The sequence below is a fragment of the Rhinoraja longicauda genome, chromosome 6, assembly GCF_053455715.1.
Source record: "Rhinoraja longicauda isolate Sanriku21f chromosome 6, sRhiLon1.1, whole genome shotgun sequence".
NCBI classification, from domain to species: domain Eukaryota; kingdom Metazoa; phylum Chordata; class Chondrichthyes; order Rajiformes; family Arhynchobatidae; genus Rhinoraja; species Rhinoraja longicauda.
This window is the reverse complement of record NC_135958.1, coordinates 19,631,673-19,654,362: the sequence shown is the minus strand read 5'-3', so window position 1 is coordinate 19,654,362 and position 22,690 is coordinate 19,631,673. Positions and strand designations below refer to the sequence as shown.

The 22,690-nt window shown below is 43.3% G+C and overlaps 1 protein-coding gene across 1 annotated transcript; it reads right to left on the bottom strand.

Moving 5' to 3' along the window:
• Positions 1 to 202: 202 nt before the first annotated feature.
• On the bottom strand, positions 203 to 22,690 carry LOC144594300 (lysosomal protective protein-like). The gene is made up of 11 exons (XM_078400640.1): positions 22,536 to 22,690; positions 17,179 to 17,290; positions 16,932 to 17,069; positions 14,186 to 14,344; positions 11,468 to 11,559; positions 6,703 to 6,787; positions 5,410 to 5,559; positions 4,006 to 4,136; positions 2,006 to 2,168; positions 1,464 to 1,553; positions 203 to 565 (listed from the first exon to the last, which is right to left on the bottom strand). Exons 1-11 carry the CDS (start codon positions 22,688 to 22,690, stop codon positions 482 to 484), a joined length of 1,359 nt encoding a protein of 452 aa, XP_078256766.1. The 3' UTR covers positions 203 to 481.

Sequence of the window (22,690 nt, the reverse complement as noted above, 5' to 3'; positions counted from 1 at the left end):
TTTCTATTATTATTTCAGATCTCCAGCAACTGTATTTTTTTCCCTTATTTGTTAATTATGTTTAGGAACTCTTAGATTATTTCCCCTATTGCATACAACAGTTTCCTGGAGATTGATGTTAAATTTCTGGGAACTCCAAGCCAATCCTAGTCTCTGCCAACCCAAACCATTCATTCACGATTGAGGCAAGAAGTAGTGTTTTGAATGATTTATTTGCAATTCATTGTACTACAGAAAACCCTGTTGTGCCTGACCCTGAGCATGTTCTAAGCAGCCAGCAGGTTAAAGAATAAAATATAAGCAGTGTCAAAGGGCTTGGAGAACAGGTCCACATGAGCTCCTGTGCCGATGCAAACTGAGCATTCGCTACAGTGCCTGGTACTCCTGTAGCCAATTGAAGCAAGAGAAGCAAGAAAATAATCAATTATAAGGCCATTGAAACAGTAAGCTGGCAAACTGGAAGACCAAGTCTGGTGCTGTCTCAGTATGGAGTCTTGGAGAGGTAGGACTCAAACATCTTCAAGGCTCGCCTTGGTGCCCATTGTGGTACCATGTGTCCAACTCCCTGGAGATAAACAAAGCAGAAACAGGCTATCAACATTCCCCTGATAACAAAGGCACCCAGAGCTGTCCACCATGATCCCTGTATCTGAACCAAGAGATGCTCAGGATGACACTAATCTTCTACTTTCTCGGGAAAGATGCAAAATGCTGAGGAAATTCAACGGGTCAGGCAACCAATGGAGAATATGGATAGGTGACGTTTTGGGTCGAGATGCTGCCTGAACCGCTGAGTTGCTCCAGCATTTTGTGTCTTTTCTTGGTAAACCAGCATCTGTAGTTCCCTGTTTCTAGTTTCTTGGATAGGATTTCACAGCAAGCAAGAAGGTTGGTATGACCAATTCCTGAGAACCACAAATCCAGAAATGCAGTCATCACCAACTAGTCAGTGGAATGATGGTGGGCAGTAAATGTTGGTCACCGGGGAACATGCAGATCAATATGTTAAAGAGAGGTAGACACAAAGTGCTGGAGTAACTCAACAGGTCGGACAGCATCTCTGGAGAAAAGGAATAGGTGACGTTTCGGGTTGAGACCCTTCTTTCGCCTGATGTCTGACATAAAGGGACTTAAAGGGAGGTGTCAGGGTGTCATTACAGAAAACAGTGGGACAAGGTTTGGGGAGTTGGGTATAACAGAGCAAGGTGTGGGACAGAGAGTGGAGAATGGTGTATCCTATGGATCAGAGTGGGACAGGCATTGGGGCGTGGAGTATCACATGAGTCAGCGGGACAAAGTGTGAGTTATCATACAGATCAGAAAGGGATGGAGTGGATATCACATGGGTCAGAGTGGGGCCACAAATCCTTAACCTACAAAAGTATTCTTACTTCAAATGAACTTGGGTGAGTGAGTAATCTTACTTCAAATGAACGGGTGAGTGAAGAGGGAGGGTTGGTTACCTTGATAGTCATGAAGGTGAGGTTATCATACTGCTCGTAAAATCCAGCAATTTGATTATCACATATCCATGGTTGGTAGTCGACTGTTTTCTAATGACAAAACAGACAATCGGTTACTGCAGCTGAGGAGAGCCCCTCTTGCGATCTCTCCCTCCCCAAGCCCACAGGCCCGACAGATGCACTGTTATCCCACTGTATGACGATCCTCCAGGCAGTCTGGGAGAAAGTTCGACACACCCTGCTGGGAAGTTGCTGTAAACAGGGAAGGCCTTTGATGGAAAGGACACCTGATCAGTACCAGTCACTCAGTACCTGGGGTTCAGTTGAGGGGGCCAAAAGCCTTTAGCAAGACTTTTCTTTCATTTGGTTGTTGTCAGAATATTCATCAGCCCATCCATCACACTCAATATTTATTTCATCCACCACCACCGGTGCACAATATCTGCAGTTGACACCATCAATTCCCTAAACCAGAGTGGAAGCAAATCCTTCTTGATCCTGATGCACAACCTGAGAAGAAAACTTAATGGAATACTACTTACCCATTGATTCAGTGACCGCACAAACCAGTTGCCTCCTAGAAAGTTGCAGGCCATGTCCGTATCCCCATTGTAGACTAGTACACGCAGACCCTTGCTGAGGAGTTGCAGGTAGAAGTTTTCCATGGTGGTGTACATACGGTCATAGGTTCTACTAATCTCTTGACTGCAGATGGAGCAGATGAATTATCAGAGGTTAGAGTCAACTACATAAGTACATTAAAACAAATCCAGGTTCAATTGAATTTTACTGTAACAAGTTCAGGAGTGATCTGAGCAGTTTACAATTTTGATTGGATAGATCTTTGGTTACCAATAAAATACAGTGATGGGGTTGGGGGGGACAAGTTCTTATTGAATGTGTTCAAGTTGCTGAGACTTATAGATTAATAGAATTGTACAGAATGAAAACTGTCTCTTTGGGCTAACTTGTCCATGCTGACCAAGGCATTCCTTTTTCCTGCATTTGGCCACTTTCCCTCTAAACCTTTTTTATCTGTGAATCTGTCCAAATGATTTTAATTGTACCCGCCTCCACCAGCTCCCCTGCCAGCTTGTTCCATACACCCACCACTCACTGTGTGAAAAAATTGTCCTTCAAATCCTCTTTATATCTTTCCTCTCACACCCTAAACCTATGCCCTCTAATGTTAGACTTCCTTATCCTGGGCAAAAAGCCTGTGACAATCCTATCTACACCCTTTGTCATTTTATAAATCTCCATATCATCAACCCTCAACCTTCTTCGCCCCCTGGAAAACTGTCCCAGATTATCCAATCTCTCCTAAAGACTACGGTACAGGCAACAACATTGTGAACCTTTCCTGCAACTTCTCCAACTTAATGATTTCCTTCCAAAAGCATGATAACCATAACTGTACACAATACGCACATCCAGTTAGAATCAATGTTTAGTGCAATCTCAACTCTTGTACTCAATCCATTGGCCGATTAAGGCAAGCTTACCAAATGTCTTCTTCACCACCCTATCTACATGTATCACCACTTTGGGGAACTATATACTTGTGCTCCAAGGTCCCGCTATTCAACCACACTTCACAATGCCCTGCCATTCACCGTGTATGTCATGGCCTGGTTTAACTTTCCAAAGTGCATAACTAACGATCCTGGGTGGGTGGGCTTGGTGTTTGATACCCTGCATATCCATCCCATGAACTAACCATAGTTGTGCACTAATGAATACAATAAGAGCACTGTTTTAAGATAGGCTTAAGATATGCACTAGAAAGAGAAACGTGAAATAGACCTCCCCTCCCCCCCCTCCCCCTTCCCCCCCCCCCTCCTCCCCCCCCACTCCACCCCACTGGTGCATTGGTTTCCTCTCTGAGCCCAAAGACATTTACTGCTGTATGTGCGTTTGTGAATAGTAGAATCTGGGGTGGGGGGGGGGGAGTTGATGAGAATGTAGAGAGAATAAAAAATGAGATTGACGTAGGATTAGTGTAAGTGGATGTTTGATGGTCGGGCCAAAGGTCCTGTTTCTGTGCTGTTCATCTCTGACTCTTTGCCTCTAAGAAGGTGACTAAAAGTGTAAGTAAGGAAGGCATTAAATTGGAGATTTGCAAATTTAGAGTGTGGCTGGGTTCGTGGTACAACATAAAGTTAGGGATACCAGTCTCCGCAGAGAACGCACGAGGCATAAAGCAATCATCTTGTTTCATGTGGATATGAAAGGTACGATGATATTATTAGGAAGTACAGGTAAGTTATCCATGATGTTTAAATCCATATTTCTTGTGCACCAGTCAACATCACTACAACAGGGTATTACCATTTTACTTGGAAGAGACCTGGCTGGGCATAAATGTAATGTCACCTTACCTACAACAGCAGAACTATTATATTTCTTGACTAAATAGCATGTTTGGACATCACAAGGGCATGGAAAGCATTGTTCATCTGCACATCTGAGATAGCTGTGCATCTAAGCAATTACACATCCTGTGCACATGCTGTTCCAAATTTACTAGGTGATCCCTTACCTGCAGATCTCCCAGCCCTGGACATTTGCTGGGATGTGCAGAGCTGTTCTCACATCAGCACGATTTAACCAAGTCCACTGAGCTGTGTCATTGATGCACGGAGGAGCTAAGTTTCTGGATGTATCTGCAGTCTGGCAAGCGAGGGAGGTGATAACGTAAGTATTTGTGAATGATGACGTACATTCAGCAGGAGGAACGTTTGATCGATTAGAGACACAACCACAGCTCTTCACAGAGTAGTAGGTGAACTAATTTCAAAACCATTTAGATAATTAGAAGCTACTTAATACCAAGATAAAGAAATGTATATGAGACTAGGTACAGAAGGAAGGAGTTTGGCCCTGTGGAATTCTTCAGGATGAGAGTTAAGAGGATTGGTTGGGCTTATCAACTCAACGCAGTGAGTGTCTATGAAGCCATTAGGATTCAATAGGTGCGTGAATTTTGAGGAATATCAGAGGAATGTTGTGCTGGTGTTGGAGAGAGTCCAGAGGAGGTTTATGAGGATGATCCCAAGGATGATTGGGTTAATGTACGATGAGCGGTTGACGGTACTGGACCTGTACTCGCTGGAGTTTAGAGGGATGAGTGGAGACCTTATTGAAGCTTACCGAATTGTGAAAGGCCTGGATAGAGTGGATGTGGAGAGAATGTTTCCACAAGTGGGAAAGTCTAGGATCAGAGGGCACATCCTCAAAAAAAAAGGACATACTTTAGAAAGGAAGTGAGGAGGAATTTCTTTAATCAGAGGGGGTGAATCAATGAATTCATGCCACAGACAGCTGTGGAAGCCAAGTCAGTGGGTATTTTTAAGGTGGAGATTGACAGATTCTTGATTAGTAAGTGTGTCAAGGGTTATGAGGAGAAAGCATGAGAATGGATTGTGAACGAGATAGATTGGAAGATAGGGAACTAAACCTTAACATATGAGAGGTAATTTCAAGAGTTGGATAAGAATGGGGAAGAAGTTGTTCTTGAATCTGGTTGTACATACTTTCACTGCCCGAGGTAGTGTGGTCTATTTGGAATTAATTGGGACAAGACTGGTCTGTGTGATGGACTGGGCTGCATCCACAACTCTCTGCAATTTCTTGTAATTTTAGGCACAGCAGTTGCTTTACCAAGCTGTGATTTATCTTGTTGCCATCGTAATGTGCTGGTTGACTCACAAATGCTTTATTTAAGGCCATTTTGAATCTGAGTATTAAATCCCAAACTTGGAAGTGGATAGCAATCATCAACATGTTAGATAAGTGAGTGAAGAGAGTATATGAAAGGGTTAATGCCCTTTGGAACTAACATTGTGAAAGCAATGGTGGAGACATTAGCCTCATATTTTATACTGTTTGGAAAGGAGGTGGTGCGTTGGTATTTTAAGCAGAATAGGAAATGGATACTTCTTACCATCTGCATGTCAAACTTGTAAAACTGGAAGATGTTCTTCATTTCAGCGTCGAATCGTCCAAAATATTTCCCTACACCCCCAGCACATTTCATGTACAGTGAATACAGATTGAGTCCACTGTTGTAGATGACCTTGTATACTTCAGAGAGCTGTTAAAAGAAAAATATTTTTTTTTTCCAGTTCTATTCAAATACCCATCAGTTCATCCCCTTGATGCCAAATCTGCATTCCTCCCCTTTCACAATGTCCTACATCCAGGCCAAAGACTTGTCATATACTGAGAAGATACAGGTCACTGTTTCACACTGTACACTGCAACCTCTTTGATTTTGTACTCTGCCAATATGCAAAATACGGTAGTTTATCGTCCCATTTTCAAAGGTGCATGGGCATAATCCCTAATCAGGTATAGGGATTACACATGATTAGGGATTATGCCCATGCATCTTTGAAAATGGGAGGACAAGCTACAGGGTATTTCGCATATAGGCAGAGTACAAAATCAAGGAGGTTACAATGTGCAGTGTGAAAGAGTGGCCTGTATCTTCTCAGTCAGATTAGACAATATTCCTTTATATTCCTTTATTTATTTGTCCCACACCGGGGAAATTTACAGTGTTCCAGCAGCAAAGTGGATAGCAAGAGATCATTCATTATAAATAAAAGTAAAGACAAGGATAAATTGTCATCAGTTTTCTGTGTATTCTTAACTGTTACCGTTGACTCGTCTGCTGGGAGCAGTGCTGGTTGTGCAGTCTCACAGCAGCGGGAAGGAAGAACCTCCTATATCTCTCCTTCACGCACTTGGGGTGAAGGAGTCTGTCACTGAAGGAGCTACTCAGTGCAGTGACAGTGACAATAAGCACCATAGGAAAGAAGAATAGGCAGTTATTCGTAGTCAATTGGCCAGCATTCATGAGCAAAAAATAAACTGCCGCAGGTAGCATCAGGCAGCATCCATGAAGGAAAATGAGCATTGTTTTGAATGGGGACGCTTCTTGTTGACTTCCTACAGGAGCTTGTTTTTTGCTCAAGGTTCCAGCATCTACACTCTCTTGTTCGGCCAGTACGCATCTCCAATCATCACCAAATACGGATCATCCAGTCATTGCTGTTTTTAGTTCATATTTCACTGCCATGTTTACAACAGTAACTATGAACATACTTAACAGAACGTAAAGTGCTTTGGCACATTGAGGTTTCAAAAGCACCATGTTAATGCTTTTTAAACATGCACATTGTGCAGATTCAATGAGCGGATGGATTATTACAGAAAGTGAAAAAGAACCTACTGATTGTTGGCAGCCATTGTTATTGTTGTTGAAGAAGTTGCAGGATCCATATGAACAGCAGTATGAATTCAGGTTAGCCCACACCCTTAAATGAGTGGGGAAAAAAGAGAGATAATGTAAACTAAAATGTAGCATTCAACTGTAACAGGCCAAGCATCCTTACCATAAGGGATTTCCTTTGCATTAAGCTCAGTTTACAGTTACCATTGATCACCTGTGCATCTTATTTCCTTATCTCAGCGGACAGATGGTGAGAGACTTTATTTTCCATTACGACACCATATTGTTTAATGCATGCAAAACCCACTAATGGCAAATATTCTATTATTAATATCAATATTCTATTATTAATAGAATATTCATGGCACAGTGGCACAGCGGTAGAGCTAGTGCCTCACAGCGCCAGAGACCTGGGTTGGATCCTGACTGTAGGTGCTGTCTGTGCGGAGGTTGTATGTTCTCCCTGTGACTGGTGCGTCCTTCCACATTCCAAAGACATGCAGGTTTGTAGGTTAATTGCTGCTAGTGTGTAGGATGCGAAAGTGGAATAGAATAGAACCAGTGTACAGTGATCGATAGTTGGCATGGACTCAGTGGGCTGAAGGACCTGCTTCCACACTGTATCTCTGAATTAAACTGAACGAAACCACGCTGGACTAATACAGTTCTGGATAGCTTAGTGCATGGTCAAAATTTCGACTGATAAAAAAATCGTTGTTTGAGTTTTTCCCACACCACACATTAAAGAAACAAAACAAGACAGATATATATATATTTTTTTAGATTTTAGAGATACAGCGCGGAAACAGGACCTTCGGCCCACCGGGTCCGCGCCGCCCAGCGATCCCCGCACATTAACACTATCCTACACACACTAGGGACAATTTTTACATTTTGTCCAGCCAATTAACCTACATACCTGTACGTCTTTGGAGTGTGGGAGGAAACCAAAGATCTCGGAGAAAACCCACGCAGGTCACGGGGAGAACGTACAAACTCCGTACAGACAGCACCTGTAGTCAGGATCGAACCTGAATCTCCGGCGCTGCATTCGCTGTAAGGCAGCAACTCTACCGCTGCGCCACCGTGCTGCCCTGGAATTAACCTAGGCACTGGAAACAGCAATGGCAGAAACTGCCTTCTTGACCATGTAGAGTCCTCCTTATCAACATCTGGGGGCTTGTGACAAAATTGGGAGAGCTGTCTCACAGGCTGGTTGAGCAATTCCTTACACAATTATACTCATGGAATCATACCTTACAGTCAACATCCTAGACAGCATCATCTTTATCTCTGGGGATGTCCAGTCCCACAGGCAAGAGGTGGTGACACGGTGGTATACAGTTGGACAGGAACTGCCTTGGGAGTCCTCGACATTGACCCTCGAGACTGAAATCTCATGGGATCAGGTTAGATTTCGTCAAGGAAACCTTCTACTAATTACCACTCACTACCTTCCCTCAGTTAATGAATCAATACCACTCCATGTAGAACACCACTTGGAGGAACAACTGGAAGTGGCAAAGGCAAAGAATGTGTCCATCACCAAAGGTGACTCGGTAGCACCACAACTGACTGAGATGGCTGAATGCTGAATGACACTGCTGCCAGACTGGTTTTTCAGCAGATGATAAGAGAACTATCAAGAGGGAAAAACCTACTTGATCTCCGCCTTACCAATCTACTTATCGCGGATGGATCTGATCGTGACATTATAGGTAAGAGTGACCACACCACAGTCCTTGTGGAAACAAAACCCATCTTCACAGTGAAAATACACTTCATCGTGTCATATGGTAAATGGGACAGACTGCGATTAGATCTTGGAGCTCAGGACTGGGTATCCAATAGGCGCTGCAAACCATCAACAGCAGCAGACCTACTCAACCACAATCTGCAACCTCATGGCCTGGCAAGCCCCCACTCTACCATTACCATCAACCAGACAATCAACCCTGGTTCAATGATGAGAAAAGGAGAGTGTGCCAGCAGTAGCACAAGGCATACCTCAGAACAAGGGATCAAACTGGTGAAGGAACAGGACAGGACTATTTGCACATCAAACAATATAAACAGCATACTTTAGACAGAGCTTAACAGCCCAAGACAAAGGGATCAGATCTAAGCTCTTCAGTCCTGCCACATCCTGTCCTGAATGGTGGTAGACAAATAAACAGCCCTCTGGAGGACTGAAGAAGGGTCTCGACCCGAAACGTCACCCATTCCTTCTCTCCCGAGATGCTGCCTGACCTCTGAGTTACTCCAGCATTTTGTGAAAAAAGCCCTCTGGAGGAGAAGGGTTCACAAATATCCCCATTCACAATGATGTGGGATCCTGGCACATCCGTGCAAAAGACAAAGCTGAAGTATTTACAGGACATTTCAACCAGATGTACCAAAGTGGATAGCTCATTTTGGGCTCCTCCAGTGTGGCAGATGCCGGTCTGCAGCCAATTTGATTCACTCCGCATGCTCTCCAGAAACAGTTAAAAGACTCTGGAAACAGCAAAGGTACTGAAGATTTGTTGTCGAGAACTCGCCGAATCCTAGGCCAAGCTGTACTAGTCCAACTACAACACTGGCATTAACTGACAATGTGGAAAATTGCTCAGGTATATCTTGGACCCAAGAAGCAGGACAAATCCAATGTGGTCAATTAGCACCTCAATGGTTTACTCTCGATCATCAGCAAAGTGACAGAAGGAATCGTCGATTGTGCTATCAAGTGGCACTTGCTCAGAAACAATTTGCCCACAGAAACTCACTTTCTAACCTCAGGACAGCTTTGGTTCAAACATGGACAAAAAACCTGAATACCATATGTGTTACCATAAGAGGTAACATCAAGGCAGGATTTGATCATGTATGTCAAGGAACCCTAGCTAAACTGGACTCAATGGGAATCAGGAGAACAACCCTCCGCTGGTTGGAATCACACCTCGCACAAAGGAAGGTGGTTGCGGTGGTTGGAGATCAATCTTCTCGGCCATTGGACATCTCTGATGGAGTTCCTCAGGGTAGTGTCCTCGGCCCAACCATCTTCCTCTGCTTCATCAATGACCTTTCAATCATAAGATCAGAAGTAGGGATGTTTGCTGATGAATGCACAATGTTCAGCACCATTTGTGACTTCTCAGACGTGAAGCAGCCCTCAACCAAATGCAAGATCTGGACCTATCCTGGGCTAATAGGTGGTAAGTAACATTCACACCACACAAATGCAAAGCAATGTTGATATCTAACAAGAGAAAATCCAACAAGACCTCATCATTTGACTGCATTCCCTCTTTCCCATTGGAACATAATGGAATATTTCTCTTTATTAATGGTGCTCCATAAATGCAAGTTACTGTCAATACAGCACCATACCTTAGGATTAGTCCAACAATAACTTATAATAGGACATTGCCCTATGTCACAAGTATGAGAGTTCCTTAAGGAAGGTGATGAGGAGGAATTTCTTTAGTCAGAGGGTGGTGAATCCGTGGAATTCTTTGCCACAGATGGCTGTGGATGCCTCAATAGATATTTTTAAGGTATAGATAGATTCTTGATTAGTATGGGTGTCAGGGATGATGGGGAGAAGGCAGGCGAATGGGGTAAGGAGGGAGCGATAGATCAGCCATGATTGAATGGCGGAGGAGACTTTATGAGCCGAATGGCCTATTTCTGCTCCTATCACATGACCTTATTAAATCTTATTGATGCTTTTTCCCCCCCAAAATGTAAATATTGATTGTCAGCTTTTTCCATCACAAACTCCAAGCTTCTCAATGTACCAATATAAAATTGCTGTGCTGTAATTATACCTTCCATTGCACTGCAGGTGGTGGTTTCTGACATTAGAGAAGGGGTAATTACAGTACTAAAAGTGCTTTCTATTATAAATGTCAATAGAGGAATGTATAATTAAGTTTAAGGCAGAGAATATGGACAGTCATATCCATCTTTTTATACACTGCTTTCACTTTTGCACTAGTCCCAAGTGTCTTCCCTTAAATATTTCTTTCACCTTTTTTTCTTGCATTTCCTAAGGTATGGTGCTGTATTGATGGGAGAAGATGTGAGGAAATCTTTAATGGTTACAGGATCTATATGGAATAGGGACTGTGGGAAAATATACCCCCTCTCCCAATTACTCATGCTTCCTTGTTCTTCCATCTTAATGTATTCCTTACACCGGATTCTTCCTTGGGACTCTCCCTCTACTTTAACTCTTCACTGATCATTTTACTTATCTGCTTTATCAAGGATGGCATAAGGTCAGAACCCTCTAACTCTCCCACCAGTCATAGCCATATGCACAGACACAGGCTCTAAAGCCCATCAAGTCCATGCTGTCCGATAAGTATTAATCTCTACTAATTCTATTTTTTCAGGACTTGGCCTTTGGTGTTCCTTGCCTTTCACATACTTGTCTAGAAACTTCTTAAATATAGTGAGATACCTGTTCCCACCATGGCTTCCATGCTGGAGGTAACACTGCTTTGAGCATGCGATGCTGGTCAGAATAGAAGATCAACTCCTGAAATGGGTAGTCTGAAGAAGGGTCTCGACCCGAAACAGCACCTATTCCTTCTCTCCAGAGATGCTGCCCGTCCCGCTGAGTTACTCCAGCTTTTTGTGTCTATCTAAGGTTCATTGCACATTGGATGGGGCTGCCAGGCCATTTACACAAATTGATGGGGAGGGTGGGGGGTTCCCTTGAGACTGATCACACAAATCTTTAGTATTACCGGTCTGGGTGTTCAAATATGATGCTTACGTGTCTCCAATGAGTCCATGATAATATGCAAAGTAGACGAGCGACTGATCATTGTCAACTTGGCTGCTCAGTCCATTGCCAACACCAAATCCCTGCAAAATAGGACACAGTGTCATCCTAGTGTTAATAAACTAGACACACAGTTCATACACATAGCTTCCAGAGTACAGGCAGTCCCCGGTTTACATATCCTCGATTATGGACACCACCACTTATAAATAAGCTTTGATAATATTATTAATTTCAAAAGTCAGATGTATGTACATGCATTTCACAATTACAATAATACTTTATTAGCCAAGTATGTTTTGCAACATGCGAGGAACTTAATTTGTCATACAGTCATAACAATAAAAAGCAACAGAACACACAAAATACATTTTAACATGAACATCCACCACAGTGACTCATCCACATTCCTCACTGTGATGGAAGGCGAAAAAAAGTTCAATCTCCCTTCTTTGTCCTCTGGGGTTCGGGGGCATCTAACCTTCTGTTGATGGGACGATCTTGACTCCTGTAGCTGGCGGCGGCGGGCCTTCCTCGTCGGGGCGATCAAGCTCCTGCATTGGCGCGGGGACCTCAGCTCCCCCGCGCCGGCAATCTACCTCGGGTCGGGACTAGTCGAACGTCGTGCAGCTTGGAGCTCTTGACCGGTCTCAACTCGAGACTGCAAGCTCCTTGATGTTAAAGTCCGCAGGCCATGGTTGGAGCGTCGATCCCAGGCAAGGGATTGCCAGCTCAGATGTTAAGTTCACGCCCCCGCAGGGGTTCAAAGTCAGTCCCAGGCAAGACCTCCAGCTCCGTGATGTTAGGCCGCAGAGCGACCGGAGATACAATCCGGAAAGCAATCGCATCTCCGGCAAGGTAAGAGATTGAAAAAAGGTTTCCCTCGAGCACCTCCCCCACCCCCCACATAAAACAAACCAGAGAACATTTACACAAACTTTTAAAACTTACCAAAAATTAAAACAAGAGTTTGTAAGTGACAGACAGACTGTAGGCGAGGCAGCCATCATGCAGTGCTCCCCAAAGAAGGGAGAGATTGAACTTTTTTTCACCTTCCATCACAGTGAGGAATGTGGAGGAGTCACTGTGGTGGATGTTCATGTTAAAATCTATTTTGTTCCTATGAACTTACGAATAGCAGAAATAATTTCCTCTCACCACTTTCAGTAATTTTCTTTCTAAACAGTCTCATATGCTTTCCATGTTGTTTATTACAAAACTGGAAGTATGGTTACCATATTGTCAGTAAATAAATTGTGTTGAGTTCACACACAGTGCTTCCAAAGTACTTCCATTTTCCGACTATAGGACAAAATCAACTTTTCGACATCTGCTGTGTGGAGTTTGCGAGCTTGCACCATCTCAGAGACCACGTGGGTTTCCCTCAGGTGCTCTGGTTACCTTTCACATCCTTAAGGCATGCTGGTCGTAGGTCACTTTAACTTGCCGCTATTGTGTAAATAAGTGGTTGAAACCGGGTGGAGGGAGCTGATGGGAATGTGGGGAAAAAGAATAAAGTGGGTAAGGGTAGGATTAATTTAAATGGTTGCTTAATGGTCAACGTAGAATCAATGGGCAAAAGGGCCTGTTTCTGTGCTATTTGTCTTTTTTATTCTAGGACTGAGAGAACAAACTCTCAATCCATATTACCCTAAACCATTAGCTTCAGTCCAGCCTGTGATGTGCTGGAATAGCCCACTTTGTCATTTACCGGAAACAGACCTGAGCCTTTCCTTCTGCATATGTGAACCAAAAGAAGTAATTCAAACTGGTTCTAAATACATTTGGAGAGACCACATGACTGGGGTAACCAGGACCTCAGTGTCAGAAAGGAACTTCAGACTCTACTTACATCAGAACCACACAGAGTCTGTCTCCACTACTTGGCTCAATTTATTTGAGCAGATGTCAACAATCTGAGACTACAGATCACCCTATGCCCTAAATACCTATTCTAATGGAGTGAGAGCAGATTTCTCTGGATAGATGGCCTCTTGCTACCAACACTGCCAAAGAAGAGATTAACTGGTCTCATTATCTCATTTCCTGTGTGGGATTTGGCAATGCAGAAACTGGTTACTTGATTTCCCGCAGTTACACATCAAATTAATTTATTAGTTGTAGGATGTTTTGGGATGGCAGTGAAGTGTGCCCACATTCTGTTCTCTCAAACCAACACAATTCTTAATTTTCACATTAGAGTTGTAAACAAGGAACAGTGATCCTGATCATAGTTGGGACACAATATTCCATTTACTAACAGGCAGAAGAACAATGGAAAGAAGGCCATTCATGTTGAAACAAAGAACATAATGAATAATGAAAGGCCTTGATAGAGTGGATGCAGAGAGGATGTTTCCACAAGTGAGAAAGTCTAGGGCCAGAGGGTATAGCCTCAGAATAAAAAGATATACATTTAGAAAGAGGATGTGAAGCAATTTCTTTAGCTTCAGGTGGTGAATTTCGTTAGGTGGTGAATCTGTGGAATTCATTGCCATAATTATCTGTGGAGGCCGTCATTGGATATTTTTAAAGGGGAGATTGACAGGTTCTTGATTAGTAAGGGTGTCAAAGGCTACAGGCAGGACAGAAGGCAGAGGTTTAGAGAGAAAGACAGATGCATGATTGAATGGCAGAGTAGACTCAATGGGTCGAATAGCCTAATTCTGCTTCAATATCTTATGATCTTATGAATTTATGAACATATACCTTGAAATTAATATTGGCTGGACCATCTGCAATCTTGAGACTCAACGATGGTACATAAACTCCGCCATAGCTTTCACCAAACACATAGAAGTCATTATTTGCGAATTCAGGGAACTTTCTGAAGAAATCCTGCAGGGCCAGGTAATTGTTCTCTGCAACCTGTAGGAATGAGGTAGGGTGAATAAAGATTTGTGGTTAATACTATGTTGATAGGTCAATGATCGATAGAAAGTCTTTTCCTGTTATCCTTGAGATTAAGTTCCAGCCATGTCAAGAATTCCAAATTCAGTCAGTAGCATTCTTGCCTCGGGATTAGAAACTCTTGTGTTCAGGTTTCACTCCAGGGAGTTTAATCCAGACCAAGACTTCAAATGCCAATGTTGAGTAGCACATCATGCAAGGCTTCACAGTAATTGCTGAACAACTCCATTAATAAATTCATTATTGACACAAACTCTAAAATGAGTAAAACGTTTGAAGAGGGAAAATGCACCTATATTTCTGTTTGAACTATTTCATAAGTGGGGTTTCTTTTTTTTTTGTGTGTGTTGGTTGGGGTTGTGTAATTTGCCTATTTTAATGCTTTTATTGTATAATTTGCCTATTTTAATGCTTTTATTGTTGGACTTATTTTTTGGATGACAAATAAAGATATCTTGAATCTTGATCTTGATGAAAGTGCAGATAGTATAGGAAAATCGAAGGGAGACATTTAATAGATACTAGACCAAGTGGACCCGTTGGGCCCAAACCCCTCCTGCATTGGTGCACCACCCTGTCCTCCCCCCCTCCCCTGTCTCCTCAACCCCCCCTCCCCTCTCCCTTCTCCCCCACTCCCCCCTTCCCTCCCTCCTCCCTCCTCCCCTCCCCTCCTTTTAAACTTTAAAATGTGAATAACTTTAAAAATATAACACCGATTTCAATAAAACTACTTGCATTATCACTAAAGTGACAATGGTGAGTAAGGTGGGCCTAAAATTGTCGTGCTATCGTATACCGTTTTGGCTGAAGTTCAGTCACAAACAAGATAACAAACTAGAGTTTTAGTATATAGATTTGAGAGAGAATGTACTCAAGAGAGACATCACCTTTTGGGTCTGCCAGATTAAAAAAAAATATATAGATTAAAATGTATACTTTCTCTTTCAGGATTAATGAAAGAACCTGAAATGTATCTCCCAGATTTAACAGGATAAGATTGTATTTTTCCACTACACTAAATAAGTAAGTGAGAGTTCTTTGTGCTTGTTATTTGTATAACATTTAGGTCATTTATAGTCTGTTTAAACATTGTTTGTTCCCCAAAGTACTTCACACTGTGTCTATTTAGTTCCACTCCCAGGACACCTAGATAAATGCTGCTCCCTTTCTTGGGCACTGAAAGCATAGTTGCTCGAATGGGAGAAATTAGAACTGGGGATGAGGAGGGGATGGGGGGGAGGGGGCACAGTTTTAGAATAGGCACTGATCCATTTAAGAGAGAGGAGCATCATCTCTGATGGCCATTAATCTTTGTAATTATCTAGCCAGAAAGATCGGGAGATGGTGTCACTGAATGTAGCCAAAGCTAAATACAATTTTGAATAACAGGAAACAGGGATTGTGAAAATATGGAAAAAAAATGGAGTTGAGGTCAAGATCAGATCAGCCACGATCTTACTAAATGGTGAAGCAGGTTCAAGGGCCATATGGTCTCTACCTGCACCCATTTAATTTCTCCCTATGCCAAGCACTGGTCTTACAAATTCACAAGCTGCAAAGTGAAAGGACCGTGATAGGCTGGTTAAAGTACTGGTCATACAAATGTCCACTATGGGTACTGACCTCTGAAGGGATCTGTACAGGAAGCGATGCCTCAAGAGGGCAGCGTGTATCATCAAAGACCCATACTACTCTGGCCACATTTTCTTCTTGTTGCTACCATTGGGAAGAAGGCACAGGAGCCTGAGATCCATTACCTCCAGATTCACGAACAGCTTCTTCCCAACAACTATCAGGCTCTTGAACCACACTGCACAGCCCTAACCATTAAACTACCTCAGCACTGACTCTGCCCTACACACTTTGGCTTGCACCTCCATGGTATGCATGTCTAGAAAAACTGTCAATTTATTATTTATTTATATGTTGTGTTATTGGGTTTATTGTACCTGTAAAGCTGTAGAAGGTAAGAATATAATTTTCCCGATCCTGCAACATTTAAATCCTCTTGAGATGCAGCTCATCTGAGCATGAAAACATATACCCTCTTAGGAAAACCTCCAACTTAGTAACAAAGGTGGACTTGCACCATTACCTCTCGAGCAACAATCACCACATGTTACTCCATGTACGAAGTACAGTAACATCTTTCAAAATGAGTTACTGCAGAAATCACAGCGGTGGGAAGGCTACAACATCAGTGCCGGGATGATAGTAGAACCATTAGGGAGGCAGGCGAAAAGGAGCAAAGGCTGAGGTATTTGGAGGAAAAAACTGTCGTGGAAGGGATTGGGGTACATAGAGGGTCCAGGGTGAAAAAGATCAGTCCACATCAACTCAATTGGACAGTGAGCACCCGCTGCTCTACTGGATGCTCAGTGCAATGTATTCATTGTTGAGTACAAGTAGCAAATGGACCTGGCGGGTCAGGTGACATGTAACTTGCATTATATATGCTACTCCCGCTTCTGCTTGAAGTGGTGACAGAGCCCACAGAACCTGGGATGTCCTGATAGACCAAGGCCAGATAGATCGGCCACAATACCTGTTTATCATTAGTGGCGTAGTTTCCACTGTCAGAGTAGGAGAAGCCAACCCCAGCCGGGGACTCCAGGTACAACATGCTGGCTACCTTGTTCCAGCTGTACTCGTTAATGTAGAGTGTGCTGCCATCATCCTGCACCTGAAAACATACACATCATGGTAAATGTAGTTCAGGTTTTCTACCAGATTAAACAACAGCCCAAACCTCACACTCCCAATCCTCGCCATTGGGTCACAGGAAGACTTACATGAAAAGGTCCATTTTCAGAGAGGAATCCGTCCAAGGAGCTGCACCCGGGTCCACCATTCAGCCACAGGACCACAGGGTCTGTAGTTGGGTCTCGCTGAGATGTCACAAACCTGAAGGACAGAAACCACACAGTAAATAACGACGATGACAGAGGACTCTGCAGGACCACAGACAAGTGAGCAACTCATCTCACAGTCGCCAACTGGGTATTTGAAGGAGGGACATCCTTCAGGCCCACTTCTACTCTTCCCCTCTGATGGCACCGATCCTGTCACCACCCGTAGCTTTTTCACCACCCGTGACTGTATCTTTTTCCCAGGACAGGGTTCAAGATGAGAGCAGAATTTTTTTTAAGAGATCTGAAGGGAGATGAATATTTGAAATAAACTGCCAGAAGTTGCAGATATAATCACATTTAAATGGTATTTGCACAGGTACTTGAATAAGAAAGGCGCAAAGGAATACGGGGCCAATACAAGTAACTGGAATGATCATTGATAAACATCACGGTTGACATGGATGAAATGGGCCAAAAGGGCTTGTTTCTGTGCGGCACATTTCAATAATTCTATGAGTTGGTTTCTGGAACAACAACCCAGAATTTGCTCTTCGTGATTGAGGATGACGTACTTTCACTCTAAATCATATTAATTTGAAGAAGGATCCCAACCCAAAATGTCATCTGTCCATTTCCCTCCACACATACGACCTGACCCATTGAGATCCACTAGCACTTTTTTTAAAAATTCAAGATGCCAGCATCTTTTGTGTATCTACTTTCACTGGTTTTATGACTAATGCAGTTAACATGGGAACTGCAGACACATGCAGGAATGGGGCAGATAGTGTCCAATGGTGGGAAGAAGGTAGTAGAAGTGGTGCACTCCTTCTGCATATTAAGCAGTATTTCTGTGCTACCAATGTAAGGTCTTGCAGTTCTCAATACCATCTTAAATGAGTAGGAAGGAACTGCAGATGCTGGTATAAACCGAAGATAGACACAAAATGCTGGAGTAACTCAGCGGGACAGGCAACATCTCTGGAGAGAAGGAATGGGTGATGTTTCGGGTAGAGACCCTTCTTCAGACTGGCAGCCGACTCGACCCCGAAACATCACCCATTCCTTCTCACTAGAGGTGCTGCCTGTCCCGCTGAGTTACTTCAGCAGTTTGCGAATATCTCAAATGATTTCTCTTAACTTTGAACGGATAGGGCCTGACTGTAAGACTGTAAGACTGCTGTCTCACATTTTCGTGATACAGATTTGATCCTGAGCTCCAACGCTGTTTTCTGGAGATGTCCATTTCCCCTGTGACCAGATAGGATTTCTCTGGGTTCTCTGGTTTCCTCCCATATCCCAGGTCTGCAGATTCATTGACCAATGCAAATTTCCATTAATGTAACTGGGTGGTACAATTGGTGGGAGGTGGATTTGTTGGGAATATGCAGAATATTTTTGTAATGTGTTTTCTTTGTATGGTTGGCCCATGCACAGTAGGCTGAAGAGCATGTTTCTGTGCAGTCTAGTTCTACACGAGGCATCCAATTCCAAAAATAAATTACTATTATCTGACAAGAGAATCTCACTTGACGTACCCAATTCTGATCATGCTTCTTCATCATATTTCCTCATTGTTGAAATTATCCCACTTGATCCAGCTCAACAAAACATGTATTTCTGGGATATTAAGGATCCTTCTTGCAATTATTTGCTCCTTTTTTCCACAATCTTCAGCTTGTATCACCTGATCACCATGTGCTGACATCTAAAATTGGCAGCTTTAGCTCAGTCATAGAGCTGTTTGCTCTGAGTCAGAAGGTGCTGGCTAAATCTTATATCGGAGACCTGAACACAAGATCCAGCCAACGCTCCCATGTTTTACTGAGGGACTGGCATTCATATGAGATGTGAAACAAGACCACTTGCTCTTTCGGGTGCACTTAAAGATCCAATGATATTAATTTGAAGAACATGCCCCTGGTATGTCCTGGCTTATTTGCTTCTCAACCAACATCACTGAGATATTGAGATACAAGGAACTGCAGATGCTGATTTTCAAAAAAAGACACAAAGTGTCAGTGTAACTTGGCAGGTCAGGCAGCATTTGATCCAAAACATCACCTCTCCATGTCCTTACTCCAGCACTTTCTGTCTTTTTTCAGTAAAAACATTATCACACTCACTATATCTGGAATCTTGCTGTGTACAAATTAATGCTGCACATCTTACATGACAAAAGTGACTAGACTTCATAGGTCCAAAGTTAATTGCAAAATGCTTCCATGCATCTGCAGCAGTGCTCTATAAATGAAATTCTCTTTGCTTTCTCATATTCTGGAAATGTTCTTTACCAAAGGCCAGTCTCTTCCTGCTGAATGACTGATGTTGCAATAGAGGACGAGAGGAAAGGCTGTTCATTCCTAAAGTCCTGCCAGTTATAGTTTACATAACATTTGATATCTTGTGACCACAACTACAATGACGTAAAGGCAGGTCAAGCTGTCCTTTTGCCCTGATAGTGTATCAAGGCTACAGGTTCTCAGCACCACCAGCTCCATAGAAATCCAAGCCTGTTATAACTATTGAATTTCTGTGGTCAAATTTAAACACCGCTAAGTTGCAGTAAGACTTGATGCGTGTAAATCTGGGAGCATCATGTTGAGAAACTCCTGGCTCAAAATGTACTTTAGGCAACTTCCTCAGCGTGACAATTTGAGATTTCTTTAAGCTTCTAGTTTGTAAAGTCTTGTTGTATTTTGAAAATGCAACGCATGTATGCACACTGAGAATGGGTTTTGAAGACCCACTCTCTCTCTCACTGGTGTCCTGGTACAAGACTATCTCAAGGTGCACTGCAGTAACACACAAAGATCATTTCAAATCCTATTCCCATCAATCTCCCATCACCTCATCGTTCCACTCACTTTTCCTCCCTTCCTACATTTTCCTTAAGTAGCCCCTTCGTCTCCTTAAAACACCCATGTGTTTACAATTTGCAAAGTACCACAGAAGGGACGTCTCATAGCCAAAGGGAAAGGAGTGAATTATTGCCCACCCTTAGATTTAGCATCAATTAGACTTTCCTAATCAGTATTTACTTGAGAAGCCCTCAGGGAATTTGGTTTACACAAGTTTTAAATCAGTAGGAACAGCACAGCGATAATAACACCCTCTGCCTTCACTAAAATCAGCACAGATTCCATTCTGGCAAAAAGCTGAAACCTTGAGTTAATTTTCCACTGACAACACTCACACCTCAGCGGCAACGTCTTGTGGCTTTTAAATTCCCAGAATGGGCCTTGAACACCTAATACAGACAGAGACTCCCATGCAGCTCCAAGAGATCACTGTACCATTGGTGGTGCGGCATTTTAGATAAACCTGTTCTCTTTGTTCAAACAACATCATGGAAGTTCTCTTTGGCATCCTGACAAACGTTTAGAGTCATAGTTATATAGCAGGGAAACAGGGCCTTTAGTCCAACTCGTCCATGCTGACCAAAGTGCCTACCTCAACTTGTCCTATTTACCTGTGTTTAGCCCATAGCCCTTTAAATCATTTAAATCATACAGGTTGAACACTTTTCTGGCAACTGATGGTCCGCCCACCCCTATAATCCAGACAAAAATACGAGAGCTCCGTTGAAATTCCCTGAGCAGCCGCACATGGCATTGTGAGTGGCGAGTGCTCTTTCCAGTCGTGTCCCTCCATCATGAAAGAGTTATTTGTTTACATCTAAACATTGAAATCCCTCCTTGGCCTTGTCTAATTCTATCTCTGCTGGCTCAGTGTTTAAGCTTTTAGTGTTTCAATCTGCCTGACCCCTATGCACTACCCCACAACCCCTCCTCTACCATTCTGTTTCATTTTCCTCTTACCCTCTGGAACTGTGAACTTCCTCTTAAGTTTCTCTAATTTACTGGGCACCTTTCAAAGCCTGCTTCCCAAAATCCCTTTTCAACTATGCTCTCAATCTTCTCTCCTACCTGTTTTGCAAAGACAATACACTAAACACTCATATTAACAACCCCCTTATAACGGACTTCAGATATAACAGACCTATTCCTAGCTCACACCATCTCCCCGGCTGTTTAGAGCGCCGTGTTCCGACCTCACTCCCGACTCGCAAGGTGCACCAGCAAGCTCTTCACCACCTAACGAAAGGGCTCAAAGTGCTGGAGGCATTCAGCAAGTCCTCAGACTGATTCAGTCGGCTAAGTTACTCCAACACTTTGCATCGTTTCACTTTAAAGCTATGTGGCGATGCCACTGATTTGCACCATGGAGCCCTTCTTCACCGGTTCAGGTGGCTGTTGTTGCGACTCACGTTGTCACCCCTGGGGACAGCGTTTTCTTTAGGCCGCCGCCAACGACAAGACGCATTCGTTCATTGTGGGGCTTCACCGCCTTTCACCTGCTGCCACTTCCAAGGTGGAGTATGTCAGCGACACTATGGGAGACTGAGGAGGCGGCGGCGGTGGGAAGTGGAGGGGCGGAGGGGGGGGGGAAGAGGCCGATTGGATGGAGCGATGGGAGAAGCAGGCAATGGTGGTCGAGTGGGGATCGGCCAAAGCCTCCGCCGACAGCAAGAAACAGCAGCAGGTGAGAGTGGAAAGAGCCCCACGGGTATCTGTTGGTGGCGGTGACCTGAAGAAACGCTGTCCTCAGGGGCTACAATGTGAGCCACAACAACAGCTTTGTCACCGGACCGTATGGTGGATGAAGAAGAGCTCACTGATGGAGCTTGCTAATCGGGAGTGGCGTCGGAAGCCAGGGCATTAAAAGGCCAGGGAAACGGTGGGAGCTGGGGATGGGTCGGCAGGTCATTCCATTCACATTCAGTTTACATTTTACACTTGATTTATTCAAATTTCAAATCAAGTTACTGATAGTTGGAGATTTTTCCTGGGGTGCCCATGCCCAGTTTTTGTTCCATGGTAAACCACATGAATCTCGTATGAATTCTGGGATGTCTTATGGGACCGACTAGTCCAAAGGCAGGAGAACACTCATGTAGATTGATGATCAAGTACTACATTGTCTTTTAAATTACATTAAATATAGTTTTCCCCCCTCGGGTCAACTTAAACAATCCCATGGTATTATTTCAGAGAACAGGGGAATTCTCCTAGAGTTTTTGTTAATATTTCGCTTCAATCAACATCACCAAAAACAAATTATTTCAGTATTATTAGAACTAGCTACACTTCAAAAATACTTCATCAATGGTAAAGAGCTTTGGCATTGTAAAACATAATACATAAAGGCAACTTTCTTTCATAAGGAGCCTTGGGCTGGGAGTCTCACCTGAATCAGCCCTTCATGGAATCCAGACATTAACCCCCTTCACTCACCAATAGTGCAGATGTATGCCAGGACTTGCCTCCAGATACCCTGACCACTGCTTGAAGTTAATCTTGGTGTTCAGACCAGGCAAGGAGAAGACTTCATCTTGGGAGGGTTGTCCCAGAGTGCCACCTACACACAGTAGCAACAAGCACCAGAGCAT

What these genes read in the sequence shown, in the direction of transcription:
- LOC144594300 (XM_078400640.1), bottom strand. Translation starts at nt 22,690, where the DNA reads ATGCTCTGGTGCTTGTTGCTACTGTGTGTAGGTGGCACTCTGGGACAA. An exon ending in ACAATGGCTGCCAACAATCA is followed by an intron (nt 5,560 to 6,702) that starts GTAGGTTCTTTT and finishes TTCTTTTAACAG; the next exon opens with CTCTCTGAAGTATACAAGGT. An exon ending in TGCGGTCACTGAATCAATGG is followed by an intron (nt 1,554 to 2,005) that starts GTAAGTAGTATT and finishes TTTTGTCATTAG; the next exon opens with AAAACAGTCGACTACCAACC.